At 42.9% G+C, this 17,069-nt stretch overlaps 2 protein-coding genes across 2 annotated transcripts in view; both read right to left on the minus strand.

The window, feature by feature from the left end:
* Nucleotides 1-7,477, minus strand: part of LOC129824994 (dermatan-sulfate epimerase-like) — a 31,999-nt gene extending 24,522 nt beyond the window's left edge. The window contains exons 1-2 of the mRNA XM_055884619.1: nt 7,303-7,477; nt 4,650-5,124 (exon numbers count right to left, since the gene is read on the minus strand). Of these exons, the coding sequence (XP_055740594.1) occupies nt 4,650-5,080 (431 nt within the window). The 5' untranslated portion in view covers nt 5,081-5,124; nt 7,303-7,477. The remainder of the gene's footprint in view (nt 1-4,649; nt 5,125-7,302) is intronic.
* Nucleotides 7,478-7,721: 244 nt separating this feature from the next.
* The window catches only part of LOC129824996 (5'-nucleotidase domain-containing protein 1-like), a 53,375-nt gene continuing 44,027 nt past the window's right edge, over nt 7,722-17,069 (minus strand). The window contains exons 10-12 of the mRNA XM_055884621.1: nt 12,825-12,998; nt 10,388-10,556; nt 7,722-9,541 (exon numbers count right to left, since the gene is read on the minus strand). Of these exons, the coding sequence (XP_055740596.1) occupies nt 9,426-9,541; nt 10,388-10,556; nt 12,825-12,998 (459 nt within the window). The 3' untranslated portion in view covers nt 7,722-9,425. The remainder of the gene's footprint in view (nt 9,542-10,387; nt 10,557-12,824; nt 12,999-17,069) is intronic.

Raw genomic sequence — 17,069 nt, forward strand, 5'->3', positions numbered from 1 at the left:
TATATTTTTGTAAACGTACTATTAAAAAGTAACATAATGATTGAGTGTCTATATAGTTGTACCATGATATTTGCATTTCTACTAAGTAAACCTCCAATTGGTCCCTACTATTCCACCCGCTAAAAGGCCTCATCTCGAGATGGCTTGTCATCCCAGTGCCCGGCAGACCACCCTCGACCCCCTGTATCCCATAGCCCTGAACCGACTGGGATCCATTATTTGAAAAGAGCATACAGTTCCATTTACCGAATTGAAGTAAATCAATTGCCATATGCATTTCCATTGCCGTCACCTCGATTTGTATTATATATAGCTGTGGATCATCCTCTATTGTACCTTACATCTTTTACTTCTTCTTTCGCAACAGTTGTGGGATACACACATACACACTCAGCCCTTACCCCCACACAACCATAAGCTCACTTTCTCAACAGTTGCACCATCCCAGAGCCCAACTCAAGATGGGTCATGATTTACAAATGCCATTGCAGTTGCAGCTGCATGAGAAGGCCTGCAAGCCGCGCAAAAAAATAAGCAAAAATTGAATTTTATTTACCATTGTCATATCCTAGATAATGGCAGTCAAATGTACACCCTATTCCTGAAAAAACACCCACAATACGGCCACCAGTCATGACCATGTCCCCACGCATCTCCATGCAGTCCGACCTTGATTCTGTGCCGCCAGGGCCACAATAATATACCCCCTCTCTGAATGTCCGAGTGTGACCCCCTCCCCATGGGTTACTGCAGCTAGTGTTGCCAGCACTGCCACTGCCTGGGTGGGGGTACCCCACCGGAATCCCCACCGGCTAGGTACAAGGTCGTCAAGGTTCTCATTAGCAGCTTTGAGAAATTCCTTGTATATTTTCCTCTCCCTTTAGGGGGCTTTGGCTTTGCAGGACCAACCCTGCCAAGCAGGCTCAGAATCTTGAGGGGGCAGTGCTGCTCTTGGTCTCTGACCTCATTTTAGCTGCATATAGACCGCTTACAGCGAGCACATAAAAAAGTTAGGGACTTCTCCTTAATATCTGGGTCATTCAGGTGGGTGTCTAGGGTATAGGGCCATAGACAGTACCATTAAAATAGGATAATAATTAGATATAATTTATTAAGATAAAAAAAATGTAGTTTTCCATGATAGGACAATAAATAAATAAGACGTATAATTCATTATAAAAGTAATTACTCCACTTAGACTTGTGTGAGGCTGCTCGGCCATGGAAACCCATTTCATGAAGCTCCCGACGAACAGTTCTTGTGATGATGTTGCTTCCAGAGGTAGTTTGGAACTCGGTAGGGAATTTTGCAACCGAGGACAGACGATTTCTATGCGCTACACGCTTCAGCACTCAACCGTCCCGTTCTGTGAGCTTGTGTGGCCTGCCACTTCGCGGTTTAGCCGTTGTTGCTCCTAGATGTTTCTACTTCACAATTACAGCACTTACAGTTGACCAGGGCCAGTTGACCAGGGCAGCTCTAACAGGGCATACATTTGACGAACTGACTTGTTGGAAAGGTGGCATCCTATGACGGTGTCATGTTGAAAATCACTGAGCTCTTCAGTAAAGCCATTCTACTGCCAATGTTTGTCTATGGAGATTGCCTGGCTACGTGCTCAATTTTATACACCTGTCAGCAACTGGTGTGACTGAAATAACCAAATCCACTAATTTGAAGGGGTGTCCAGTTACTTTTGTATATATAGTTTATATACCATAAGACAATATTTTCCATCCCATCAATGCTTTTGATAAATATTTATGTGATTTTTATAGAATTTCAAAATGTTCTTACAACAAAATGTTCCTACCATTGAAGCTCAATAGTGTATCTTTGCAACTTTTCCATAAAATTGTTCTACAAACTTGAAATAAAACTAACAGATTATTTTCATAATCAGAGTATTTCTGAACGGTAAATACATGTTTTTCCTCATTTGGATCTATGCCTGGGTCAGGGTTAATACACAAGAAAACAGTAATATCACGATGTAGTATCTTTACAAATAGTCTTGAATTGATTGAAGTTCCCTTTTCACACTAGCCCAAGCAAGGCTGCAAAAACAGAAAGGGTAGTGTATATTCTGGAAAGTAAAATATCATCAAAAGTGTAGAGTTAAACTAATCCTTCTCAGGCGATTTGCATAATTTGTCCAAGCTTGTAATCAGCTACTAAATAGCTTTTTGTTCTCTTTACAAAAGAACATGCAAAACAGCATTTTCACACATGCTTTAAAGTCCAACTCCAACATATCCTGCCTTTTAAAGTGCTGTTTAAAGTGCACTGTGTGCTATTTGTAAAGTAGCTGGCACCTCAGAATGCTGACTGACTTCTATTTCTAAGAGTTACTAATTGTTAAATTAGCAAAATAGTCCGTGCCCATGCATTAATCTCATATACCACCTGCTAAGAGGTGTTCTTTAAAAGCTCTTTCTGTGTAACTATAGTCAAATTGACTTCAGATGTGGCAATAAAATATAAATCCAAAAAGCAACCTATATTTTGAGCAGTTACTATTAAAGTGCGTGCCATGTAATTACATTTTCAGCTCCATCTTGACAATCATTCCTCTCAGAACATCTAAAAGACATATTGAAATCCATTCCACTCATCACATGGACCCATAAACGTTACTCAGTGCCAAATATCAAAACAGCTGCCTGCTTATCTTTTAAATATGACTCTAATATTCATAAATACCAAAGATATTCTGCCACCCTCTGGCAGCATTTCTTCCATTTGATTTAGCTAATACATTATTTCCATCTGTCAAAGACCTGAGGAAGTTCATTTGGAAGTAAATGTTCATTCTATATGGGTTTAAATTAAATTGAATAAAAAGGGGCCCTTGATTTAAACTTTATTCATCAAAAAAGGAGTTTAAATAATGTTTTATTACAGTCTTTGGTTCACCAACCAAGTTTAATGCCCTGTATAAGTAGTTAGAATGAGTGAAGAGTGATTCTATGTCACTACTGTACTGTATATTACATTACGCCAAAGCACACAAGACGTCTCTTCTGTGTGTTTACACATGAACTGCCTTAAAAACCGAACCAGGGAACCAGTGCGCCACAAGCTGGAGTTGGAATATGGAATATGGTTCTCCTCAACAAGTTGTTGGAGACATAATTGAAGGTCACAGATACCACAGTTGACTGATTCCTGGAGCCACTTTTAAGGATCCCTGAGAGACTCCAAAGCCCTAGCAAATGTGCGGCTGAGGAGAGAACTCACATTGTGTGTAGTTAAAATGTGAAAAACGTCCTTGTGGGTTTTCATTTCTCAAATTGTGGCACAGACTTCCATTTTGTGAGAAGTTTCACAAATTTGAACTAATGATTAACTGTACATGTACCCATTAACACTGGCCCTAAAGAAAACATTTTTCTCTGAACTAGGTTGGCTAGACACAGCAGCTGATGGCTAAACAGAGGATTAAAACAATGGAGCTGAGGTAATGCTTATTTCTGAAAGGTAATGAAAGAAAGAAGGTGAAACTTGAAAAGGGAAGCCCTCTGACCACGAGGCTGATAGCAGAGACCAGACGTCCTGAGAACGCAGGCGACATGAATAAATTGGCTGCGACCTTGCCCGACATATCAGAGACCCCTCCTTGACACTGAATTCCTTGGCTTGGGACGTGCAGAGAAAGCTTGCTATAATGCACTTTCCTAACTGCACTGCAAGGGGAAAAAATGAAACCACTGAAGTTTCACAACCCTCACAGGCGGTCAGGGGTCTTCTGAAGTACAGTACTGTAAGGGTTGGCTAAATATACAGCAACAACATGCAGTCTCATTGCTGGCCTCTTGTTAGCGTATTATTCTTATGCAACAGAAAGTGAAGAAGTCTGCAAGATAGTACAGCCTAGTACTGTACAATGAAAATGAAATATAACATCATCCAAAGCTCCCTAAGCTATTCCCCTCTGAGTCTATAGACTGGGAGACTCATTAGCCCATCCCTTAGGTTGGGGCTGAACAATGTGAGATGCAGATGAGACTTCCCATGTAACCCCTCTGAGAACCCAGGTAAAATTGGTTTCTTAGCCTCTCACCACCACCTGAACCCTAGTCCTCCCATCCCACTGCACCAGGCCATTCAGCTCAACATCTGAACATTTAATTTCCTTTGAACGGGGGCATGTTAAGCAATAAATTCATACAGCTGCTAAACACATTTCCTGGACCACAGGGCATCTCTTCCTCAGGTCTGGCCGGCCACAGTGAAAACTGAACAAGTGATACTATGTAGGGGGATTGAGTCAGTCAAAGGTCCTCCGGAGAGGAGGAGGATTTGGTATTTATCCCCAGTGGTCACATGATGATAGGAAGGAGAAATACAGATAGCAGGCAGCATCTGCACCTTCTCCAAATAGACCAATATTGTTCACGTAATGAGAAAAACATGTGGGAGTTTTTCTTAACGCTAAGGGTAGGCTAAGCGATTTTCTGCAATTGAGAAGCGAGCAATTCACTTATGGGTTGAATTTGAGAAACTACACAGTAACTGTTTCCACAGGGGCATATCTGATTGTATCTCTTATTTCGTGTCCCTATAGGTTAGGGATGCTATTCACAGACAATTGATTGCAACTGAAAATTCACACAAAAATAAGGGAAAAACAAAGATAGAAAATATACCAACTAGGCTGAGCTGCCATCCTCTCCATGTAATCCTTAGCCAGGTCGAGGGCCCCGGCCCTGTGTGGGTAGAGCAGACAGAACATAGACAGCACTCCAAGGTTGTTTCCATACACCTCGTTCCAGCGGGCGCTGAACTCGGCCGGGCTCCAGGGGGGCAGGTACTCCTCAGGGTGCTCCAGCATGGCCTCCCCCGCCTCGCGGATCCTCGCGGCCATCTCCCGGTGTGTCCCAGCCGCCGCCGACTGCAGCTCCTCCACCTCGCCTTGGCCGAAGTACAGCATGGGGTGTCCATCGTAGTTCCCTCCCATGAAGGGTATCCCTCCACTGGGGTCTATCGTCTCCTCCGCCACCCCCACCACCGGGGCCACCAGGGGCCACAGTAGACTTATGAAGAACACTGTGGGGGCCCCTCGGGTGTAGGTCCTCATCCTCACATCAGAGAGGGCGCCGTGGCATTTCCAACAGAGCTCAGCTGAGAAGGAAAGGAAAGGGAGAAGAAAATACTTTAAGAAAGCCAGCCAGCCTTATTCTCTCAACTCTCCCCAGCTTTTTCATATGAGGGCTACATTCCTTGAATAATTGGATACAGCTGTATTCCTGATCGTTCTGGCTTCCCCCTACTGTTCTGACAAGTTTTAAAACGCTACAAGTAGACTGTAGACTGTGACAACTGAAAGGGAAGTTCAGCTCTCTGTTGTAAAAATGCAACTAATCTATATGAATAATCAAAATAGACCCCAACCCCCCCGCTTCCGTCCTCCTCCCCCATGTGTATCTTGAGAAGAGGTAGCTATATTGTGTGTAGTGTGCTATCATACCGCAGATTAATACTGTAATCCAGCTATTGGCGAGAGGTGTGTTCATCAGGGTAGATAATCCTTACATTTGTTTGGCAGTGTCTCAGGTGAGTCCAGCCATGTACATCCACATAGTCAGAAAGACGGTCCTCAACACTCGAAAGGTCATAAAGGTCTCTGTGTGTATTCTATTCGTCAGTCATAGTGGTTTGGCTTAGCCAATGACTAACATCACATGGTACATTTAACACGATGGTAGTGCAAGTCATCTCTTCTCAGGAACGTGGACGTCCATTTCATTGCCTTACTCTTGGCACTTGCCTAGGGCAAAATCTATTGTTGGTGATTTGAAGGTAGTCTAGAGAGACTAGACTCTGGTCAGTCGTATTAGCGTGAGTTTTCTCTTTCGTGTATTTGAATACACAATTTAGTATTACCTACTAAAAATGACACCAATGGGGACAAGGGAGCTAAATGTCCATTATTTTGCAGATGTTGCTTCACTTGACCAACTAGCTAGATATGACACCTGACCTCATAAACGGGCACATTCCAGTTTAAAGGGGCATCTATAGTTTGAACAATATCAAAGGGGTAAACTTTGTAACAGCTGAGGGATGGGGCTGGAGAAATACAACCATTCTCAAACTCATGGACAGAGATATAGATACAATGACTGACCATCCATGACATACAAACTATTTGTTTTAACCATTTTGAGGCTAACAGTATTTGTTTACATTTACATTGTTTACAAAGGCGTAAAACAACTTAATATTTGGGGTTATGATGGGTTATGACAGTTGTACTAAGCTCATGAGGGGATCTATAAATTCTATCCTTCAAGAAGCAATGGGTATATTTAATGTAAATGTCTAAAAATGGTTGTAACAACTGCATATTGTCCATTTAAAGACATAATCAGACAGTCTACCATTACTGCCATAAAGCCCATGAATCCTGGATGTGGAAGTGAAACCTTTTCCTGCTATGTGTTTAGGGACATGGAGATTGAGCACTGATTGGTTTAGGGGAATAAAGGAAACCAGTTGTCCCTTTCCTGGGCTGGATTAACCTTTGACTGCTATGTTTTCCTTCAATTTACACAAAAATGACAAACTGATGGCACAAACTGGGCAATTCATTCTCAAATAGACGTTTAGTTTTTTAAAAGACCTGTGCCCTTGAAACTTGATAAGACTATTTCAAATGACCACATGTTGAAAAACAAATGACTGTAGAATGTGTATTATGAAAACTATTCTATACTACTCCATCACTCGAAAGTAGGCCTATTACAAACCCTAAACTCAAGGGTTTACAGTGGCAACTACCAATTTACAGCAAAGTAGCTCCGCAGATTATCTTTCCAACCTGGCTGCTCACACATCTCCTTCCCTTGGATAGCCTACTTCAGGTCGCCAGCGTCCTAACAAATGTTTTACTCATATAAAAAGTGTCCGTTTTTTTTCATATTAGTAGGCTAGTTTTCCTCAGGTCATAGGACATATAATTGTCATATTTGAATACCTATACACAACTCTGATAATATCCTACACTTGTACATATCGTATCTAATGTCCTTGTATGTGACTTTTGTCATCCGTTCCCGAATGTCACACTGACAAAAATATTTAGTTCATTATTTCGTGTATATATGTACATCTACTTACATAAATAGTACTTTTCTTAAATGTAATTAGTGAACTATTATTCCAACATCGAAAAACGTTTAACACACGGTATTAACATATAAATATGCGCAGATAGCACACTGGATCGGAAGTCTTTTTCGATCGGTGGCTTGTTGTAAGGAAAGAACAGTAACGTTACCCTGATCAAGATTAGCCTACCTGTCAAAACCCGTTGTTGTACAATTGTAGTCCAGATTTGACACTCCCCCTACAAGTCATTTCTGTGTTATAAATGTAATCCCCGCGACATGCATCTATACATTGAATCTTCAAGTAGTGAAAAAAAGTATACCCTCTTTGCGCAAGGTTTTGGAGAGAAGAACGTCATCAATTCTGCCGAATGAGGAGGGGCAGTGGAGGAAAGTGACTAAAGAAGTAGGAGGGAGACAGAAATGACTGATTGTAGACACAAACATCCAGGTAGAGAGAACATATTTGTAGAATTGAAAGTAGCCAAACAGTCTAAAAATAAATTTGAAACAGTCTAATCCCATTTTGTAATGATCTGACGTCGACACATTTTCAGATGTTTTATTTGAACTTTCAAGAAAACTCAAATCATCAGAAAAAGCAGTGTGTAACAAAATTGTATAACTTTATTTATTTCACAGACAGTACATTGAACACCATCCCTGCATCTTCTCTAGAACACTAAAATACCACTAAGGAATTGAACATACGGCAAATGAGCATATACAAGTTTCTAAATCAGATGGGGGGAAAAAAGGAAATGGAATACAATCACCAAAGCTGCATTGCATTTAACACCAACACACACATTTAGAACAGAAATAATCCAATGACCAATTAAGGTCTGCTGTCCTCTCTAAAGCACTTCCTGTAAAAACACTTCTACAGGCATATTAAGACTTGCTTCTTATCATTATAATACAACTAGTCTATATGCAGCTAAGCAACACATGTAACCATTCAGAATTCAGTTGAAGCATATCTTCAAATTGGTACTGCATATAAAGCATAAGTATAACACAGTTTTACACAGTAGTCACTCCAACAGCACTATACTTTACTGTTGCACCAAAAAATAAGAGTACACAGAGCATAATCTTTAAGCATCCAATATTACCGTTTTACTATTTTCTATTCTTTCAACAAAAAAGGTAACACTAAAGGACAGATTATGCCATTTCTTCAAGAACAATTCTCTTAAACACCTTCCACAAAATCAATACTGTCACGTTGTATAAATGATTGGCGACAGGCGCAGGAATACGTAATAGGGGGTTTTAATACTCCACCTAAATGAAACAACATGCCATGAAAGGCACGGGGACGATGCTCAAAACATATACAAAACACACTGGGATACAACCCAAACAAAAGAACGAGGTAAGACCCGTAATAACAACTGTACAAAACACGCAGCACGAAAGCCGAAACAACACAGGTACTCACAGGACCAACGGACATGGTGACAATGGTGAACAGAGTATATACAATTACTAATAAGGAGAAATGGGAATCAGGAGTGCGTAATTAGACAGTTCAGTCTAAGCCTAGAAGGCCGGTGATGTAGAACTCCGGAACTGGTGCAAGGAATGAGCAGCAGTACCGGGAGAATCTGTGACAAACACAGGGGAAATGCTTTATCTTAATGGACATCTTAAGTTACTGTCACTGAAACAGTGAAACAGAAAACCAAAATGGCTGTTTATTATGTATTATACATATACACACATCATACCAAGGATACTGGACATAATGAATTATTAGGAATTTGGAGACAATTGACAACACTGCTGTGACTGCAATGTTGCACTCCAGCTCAAATCAGGTTTTTGAGGTAAGGAAACACACCAAAAAACTAAATGTAGGACAGTATTTACAGGGCTTAAAGTTTTTTTTGTACTCTGAAGAGTTATTAGCTTACATTGAATGATGTACTTTTAGGGGGTTTAACTGGAACATCAATTACCTATCTAACTACATTACAAAAGTGGTCTTCACATTAAACAATATGAATAATATGCTTTAAAATCAGCACTGCTGGCTGACACACCCACGCACATACAATTGGCAAGTCACATTTTTCACACACATGTACAATAATCCACGTACAGAACAACGTTCAAATGTAGCCAGGTTACTTGCAGAGAGATACTGTGCTTTTACATTCCCATGGATACTATCAATGTGAGCGTGATTTCCTGTGCTAGAGGGATAGATGACATGGTTCAGGTGTGGAACTACAGGCGAGATGGAGGCACATTCCTCCCCTTTAGGCTGAGGAGGGTGAGGGGCGACTCTGGGAGGAGGACTCTTTAAGACGACTGACTCTGGAACTTTTTCAGCAGGGAATCTGGGGGTCTGGGGTAGTAGCCGGTGGTGCAGGGTTTGTTGGGACAGAACCTGGGGAACTTGTAGTCCAGAGGGAGATCTATGGAGGAGGACGAGAGATAAACTAGTGAGAATTATGTCATATCAACCAGTTTTGCCTGTTTAGCTAGTACATGTAACCCTCAAAGTTTCCATTCTGCACACATCATCAACAATAGCTAGGAGTGGTCCATGACACATACATTTCTTCTCTGATTTCTGGAAATTGCGCAAAGCTCTGCCAAACCAAACCTTCACAAAAAGGAACAAACTGTTTTAGAAAGCACTTTGGCAAACACTTTATTTGGATAGTCCATCTGTAGATGCTCAGTAACATTTAAACTATCTATCTACTAACCCTAACCTTAACATGTATCCTAACCCAAAACATAACCCCTTAACCTAACCATTATTCTAAACCTAACCTTAACAATTACCGTAACCTTAGTAAGCAGTTGCTTTATCAACAGTCTATTCTACAGATGGTCATACTATCTGGACTATCCAAATAAAGTGTGACCAGCACTTCTTGGCAAGAATAAGGAACAGGTAGTAGAGGATATCTGGGGTCAAATTACACTTTAAACTAGCAGAGCACACCTCTCTCAAGACAAGAGGCGCTGCGGTCTTAAGATACTGCATCTCAGTGCTAGAGGCGTCACTACAGACACCCTGGTTTGAATCCAGGCTGTATCACAACCGGCCGTGATTAGGAGTCCCATAGGGCGGCGCACAATTGGCCCAGCATCGTCCGGGTTTGGCTGGTGCAGGCCGTCATTGTAAATAAGAATATGTTCTTAACTGACTTGCCTAGTTAAATAAAGGTTAAATAAATAAATACAGCAATTTGGTAGGTCATTACGCAACACAGAGTCAGTGGGCCCCCGTAGCCCTCTCCTCCCTGTACCTGCAATAGACTCCACACTGGGGATGGCCATGGTGCTGTATTTGTGGATGCTATGGCAGCACCAGGTGAGTTTCTGGCTCTCCTCATCCCCTTCACCACTCTTGTGTGCATCCACAAAGTAGGATCCCCACTGTTCTGATGGAGCAGAGGGCGCCTTCATACCCTGGTCCTGAAAGCACATCACATGGGTTAAAGAGGGAGTGATTTTCTGACCAGAAAGAGGTACGGGGCGGCAGGTAGCCTAGCGTTTAAGAGCGTTGGGCCAGTAACAGAAAGGTTGTTGGTTCGAATCCCTGACTCAATTAGGTGAAACATCTGCCGATGTGCCCTTGAGCAAGGCACTTAACCCGAATTTTTCCTGTAAGTTGCTCTGGCTGAATGACAAAAATTGTAAATGTAAGTCCTCCTACTAGGGAGGAAACTTGTGGGTAATAATGGATGCACTTTTTAGCAGGAATTTCAACATAAGAAGCAGTGTGGTGTTAGTCACTTTGCCAAGAGAGAACACCTACCCTTCTTACTCCTACTTATCAGTGCCATTTGTCTAAGATGTTAATAACAGGATGTGGTTAACAAGCATGGACTGATAACAAATCAAAACAGAGGTAGCAGAAGAAATGTATACATCTAAATTAGTCAACTGGTCCAGACACTTCCTTGAAATGGAATTCAGTTCATCTGGGAGAAAGGTCAATGCTTCAAATTAAAAATGTTGCTACTTTTCCCCTCTCTTGGTGGAAAGTGTGATGAAGACGTTATTCTGAATGGTGACGCTTTTTGACTCCCAACCAGACTTAGAGGTGGAGTTGCTCGCTGAGAAAAACGGTTTATGTTTAAAGTCATAAGATTCAATGAATCCAAGGCATGGAAATATTCTGTCTCAAACTACTGTGCTAACTACTTATCATTCTTCCCTAGTTCGGAGCTTCTCTACACTACACAGAACCTCATAATTCATCATTAATAACTGGCAAATTGATGCACAACATTACATTGCCTATTCATGTGGAAATTTCCACCAGATATTGAGAGCCAAAATGTAACCAAAAGGAATCTGGGGGAAACTGATGAGAAACATGTTGTTCCAGGCAGCTTTCTGAGACTGTCTAATGTGTTACATACACTTTGGCTGCAGCGGAGCTACAGCTCAGAGCTGATACACCACAGTGGAGAGAGAGAGAGACCTACTGGAGCTTCCAGGAGTCAGGAGATAATGCATTTTTCATAAACGAGGCAAATGGGGAAATACGTTTTAGTAAGGAAAGGTGAAGTGAAAAGAGGAAGTGGAGAGAGAGAAAAGAGCATGAGAAAGAGAGGTAGAGGTAGTGAGTCTAGGCCGAGACGATTTGTCCAGCTACAAGGCTCTGTGCTCCAATCTGTCTTCAGAGTGCGTTCGTCAATACACTCTGGCTATCAACTCTTATTTCAGAGCATTCTCGTCTGAGGGTGCCAGATCACAGAATAACTGACAAATTTACGAACGTGCATCACCCGTTGAATATGACCGGTGTCAGTAAACATTGGCCAAAAAATGTATATAATTAAATTGTTGCCAGCAGCACAGTTAGTCACCAACACTCTGGATAACGTGAAATCAGCTAAACCAGCTCTGCTAGGGTGAGTAAAATCATCAGAGTGAGGCGTTCTCTCATTTGTGTCTGGAAGTAGCTAGTAAGCTAGACAACTTTAGCCAGTTAGCTTGGGTGCTTGACTGCCGTTGTGAGGACAGAACGCTCAGATCAACCCTACTCCTCTGGCAGTGTCCAGGGTGCTCTCTGAACCCAAAACGATCTGAATTTACAAAACGGAGAATCTGGCAATGCTCAGAGCACATTCTGAGCGCACTCTGGCAATCCAGAGTAAATTTACGGACACACGCTTAGTGGTGTCCTATCCAAACCAGGTGGTTCCTCTCATCGTTCCTGGCAACATATATGCTGACTCACCTAATTCCCTCTCAGGAAGCACTGACCCCTCTGGATATGGATAGACTATGGCCTGGTCAGTGAAGGAGAGGGCAGCACTGACAATATTACATAATAGTTGTAAGAATGTGTTTATAGTTTCCTTCCTAGCAGTACGTCAACTGCTGTGAACATTTTCTCTGCCGACTTTCCTGTACTGACACTAGGCAGTAATACAGACTCATATACACTTGTTTCAACATGACCGCTTTTACAGGTTTCGCCAATAGCTGTGGAACTGTAATAATACAAAACTGCCACAGAACACTTACAACACTTTAAGTCTTTTGATAACGCTTACAAAATGAACAAGCCCACGTATCCACTCAGACACAACACGCGCTACGGTGGGTATATTGTGGCATTGAGCAGAGCAAAGGGGCTGGGGGTTGGGAGGATATGTCTTTCAGAGGGAGCAAGGTAAAAAGGTGGGAGAGCGCTTTAAACGGAAACAGCTGCTTGTGTGAACTAACCTCAAACTTTCCCTTCTTGTCCTGAGGCTCCGCTTGGGCCTCGTTGGTCTTCGCTGCGTCGCACCTCGGGACGCCCTCTCCCTCCATTTCCTCCACGATCATCACCGTCTCCCACTTCCCAAACGTGCTAGCAGGGAACATGTCCGACCGCATGCTATCCCCAAAGTACACCACCTGTATAGGGTAGGAGACCGGATAGACAATGAATGAGGACACATTCGCAGCTGCTCAGTAAATTAAGTTGACTTTTCTATGTTATAGTAACTACCTCCTCATCTGATTAGTAAAGGCCTGTAATAAAATAGCATTTTTTTCTGGATTCGTTTCAAGGGAGAGCTCAGTCAAATTCAATAAATCCGACATGTGTCTTACTGCCCCTTAGGCCGAACTAGACCAGACACGATGGGGCTGCAAAACCCATCACGTCTTCTTTGACCATCATTTCTGTTTTGTACTCAAGAAAAACACGTTAAGACAGGCTTAGCTGAACAGCATACCAAAACTGACTGGCAACCCATTTCCTTCTGAAACTATTGAAATGTAAATCGTTGAATTCCTTGCAAACCCAGTGGAAACGATGGGTTAAGAAGAGTGTCAGATTAGGGAACAACTAGAGGAAGAACAAAACAAGAATGCTCCCATAATGGAAACAGCTCTTTAGAGGAAATAGCTCCTTGAGTTTCAGCACATCACACAACTCTGACTTCTCAAGGGGTCCATTTAAGGAGAGAAGAAAGGGTATGACCCCTGGCCACTGGGGTCAGTGTTCTATAAGGATAATGAGAAAATCTTGGTACTAAAGACACACACTTAAAGAGTCCTTCACATAGCTCTCTGTGTGGAATGCAGAGTGGGGTGTGTGTGTTTGGGAGGGAGGGGGGGGGGGGGTATAGATGAGGCAGACATCCATAAAGAGGAGGGGGGTGAGGGAGGAGTGGAGGGTCTCTAATGAATTCATGTGGGCCGCAGGCCTCGCTCCGGAAACCCCCTCCTTTTCTCAGGCCCTTTACAGCGTCTCTGACCAGACCTCACAGTCCCACGCATAAATAAACAGGACAGTCGGCCAGCCTGGGGCCCAGGCTGTGGAGCTGTGAGCTCGGCCTGTGGAGCTCTGTGGCTGGGGCGGGCTCAGGCATCAGGTTTCCAGGCTTTCCCAGAAACTGGCCACAGAGCTGGAGAGAGAGCACTGCTGCGGGGAGTGCACCGATCGTTTTTCAGCTCCCCACTGCTGCCAGAGGCATCGGATCAGTATGATAAATATTTACAGGGCCAGGAATTCCAACACAGTGGCAAAACATTATAGAGAGGCTTTCATGCTAAACCGTTTCATAGGGCTGGGACAGATAATGCAACAGAATTCAGGTTAACTCCGACTTTCGCCATAATTTGTAACTACAGTTGAAGTCGGAAGTTTACATACACTTAGGTTGGAGTCATTAGAACTATTTTTTCAACCACACCACAAATTTCTTGTTAACAAACTATAGTTTTGGCAAGTCAGTTAGGACATGTACTTTGTGCATGACACAAGTAGTTTTTTCAACAATTGTTTACAGACAGATTATTTCACTTATAATTCACTGTATCACAATTCCAGTGGGTCAGAAGTTTACATACACTAGGTTGACTGTGCCTTTAAACAGCTTGGAACATTCCAGAAAATTATGTCATGGCTTTAGAAGCTTCTGATAAGCTAATTTACATAATTTGAGTCAATTGGATGAGTACCTGTGGCTGTATTTCAAGGCCTACCTTCAAACTCAGTGCCTCTTTTGCTTGACATCATGGGAAAATCAAAAGAAATCAGCCAAGACCTCAGAAAATAAATTGTAGACCTCCACAAGTCTGGTTCATCCTTGGGAGCAATTTCCAAACGCCTGAAGGTACCACATTCATCAGTACAAACAATAGTTTGCGAGTATAAAAGACCATGGGACCACGCAGCCGTCATACTGCTCAGGAAGGAGATGCGTTCTGTCTCCTAGAGATGAACGTACTTTGGTGCGAGAAGTGCAAATCAATCCCAGAACAACAGCAAAGGACCTTGTGAAGATGCTGGAGGAAACAGGTACAAAAGTATCTAGTATCTATATCCACAGTAAAAGGAGTCCTATATCGACATAACCTGAAAGGCCGCTCAGCAAGGAAGAAGCCACTGCTCTAAAACCACCATAAAAAAGCCAGACTACGCTTTGCAACTGCACATGGGGACAAAGATCGTACTTTTTGGAGAAATGTCCTCTGGTCTGATGAAACAAAAATAGAACTGATTGGCCATAATGACCATCGTCATGTTTGGAGGAGAAAAGGGGAGGCTTGCAATCCGAAGAACACCATCCCAACCATGAAGCACGGGGGTGGCAGCATCATGTTGTGGCGGTGCTTTGCTGCAGGGGGGACTGGTGCACTTCACAAAATAGATGGCATCATGGAGGACAATTATGTGGATATATTGAAGCAACAAAGCTTGATCGCAAATGGGTCTTCCAAATGGACAATGACCCCAAGCATTCTTCCAAAGTTGTGGCAAAATGGCTTAAGGACAACAAAGTCAAGGTATTGGAGTGGCCATCACAAAGCCCTGACCTCAATCCCATAGAAAATTTGTGGGCAGAACTGAAAAAGCGTGTGCGAGCAAAGAGTCCTACAAACCTGACTCAGTTACACCAGCTCTGTCAGGAGGAATGGGTCAAAATTCACCAAACTTATTGTGGGAAGCTTATGGAAGGCTACCCGAAATGTTTGACTTAAGTTAAACAATTTAAAGGCAATGCTACCAAATACTAATTGAGTGTATGTAAACTTCTGACCCACTGGGAATGTGATGAAAGAAATAAAAGCTGCTATGAATCATTCTCTCGACTATTATTCTGACATTTCACATTCTTAAAATAAAGTGGTGATCCTAACTGACCTAAGACAGGGAATTTTTACTAGGATTAAATGTCAGGAATTGTGAAAACCTGAGTTTAAATGTAATTGGCTAAGGTGTATGTAAACTTCCGACTTCAACTGTAGCTACAACCTGTGGCTCCCTCCCTTCCCCTAGACCCAGTCAAGAGACTCCCAGCCCAGTTCACTGCCCCCTACACTTATCAATGCATCACTCAGAGCAGCGATTAGAGGTAAAGCCACCCCTGGATAAACAGGTCTGAAAAGCCACAGCAGCCCAGAAAGCACAGCTTAATGAGCCCATTGTGCTCCACTGTGTGCGGCCTGACTGGGACAGACAGAGTGCGCGTCCCAAATGGCACCCTATTCCCTACATAGTGCACTACTAGCAGGGCCCTGGTCAGAAGTAGTGCACTATTTAGGGAATAGGGTGCTATTTGGGACGCAAACAGACAAGAGGGAGGGGGAGATCACATATCTGACATGAGAGGGCCAGGGAGATAAGGACTATAATCCATGTTACTTAGCAACACTGCTGATATGAAACTAATGAAATGGTAAGGACACAACTGAACTGCAATATACTGATGCTGTCTTTTTTGGATTACAAAAATTATGTCATCTTTCAATCAATGTGAATATGTGAAATTGCCAATGTATAGCGAACGCCTTATGACCACAGCAAACGGTTGTTGCAGGATTATACTGCTCCTTTAATTGAGTAAAAAACTAGCCCCGTTTCAATCATTGACTCACTGAGTCTGTATGAGTTGGGCAGCTCAGTGTATAAATTGTGATCCTACACATAGCAGCCAGGCCTGTACTCACTGCCACAGGGGACCTACATGGGACTGTAATCTGCTCTGAATGCCTCCCATTCAGCCGGCCTACTGGCCTACATTAAGTCCTATCAGGTAAAAGTGAAGAGAACCCAAAATGTCGACCGCCTCAGGTCACCCCAGAGTGGCTGCCTTAAAGCTGCCACAAGTGCAGGTTGACACTGCATTCCACGTGGCCCGATAACAGAGGGGGGCATTGAGCACCCCTGGCCGGGTCAGAGGGGTGGATGTTTGGAGGCGGGAAAGGAATGAGAGGCTGAGGACGTGGATGATGAGCATGCCTGGGTGCACTCGAAGGGGCTTGACACAGCTCTTGCCAGGGCCTTTCCTCAAAGGCTGAGACAGAGCACAAACAGAGTCTCAGAGTCAGACGAGCTAGCTGCCTGCCAGAGATCGTATAGGCTGTGTACGCGGCCATGTTTCCCTCTCCGTCACACCGGTGCAAATCTCCTGGAGCTGATTTATATAGGACGTCCGATCTCTGTGCGTTTGCCAGGAACGGAAGCACACTGTC

The sequence above is a fragment of the Salvelinus fontinalis genome, chromosome 27 (genome assembly GCF_029448725.1).
Source record: "Salvelinus fontinalis isolate EN_2023a chromosome 27, ASM2944872v1, whole genome shotgun sequence".
NCBI classification, from domain to species: Eukaryota; Metazoa; Chordata; class Actinopteri; order Salmoniformes; family Salmonidae; genus Salvelinus; species Salvelinus fontinalis.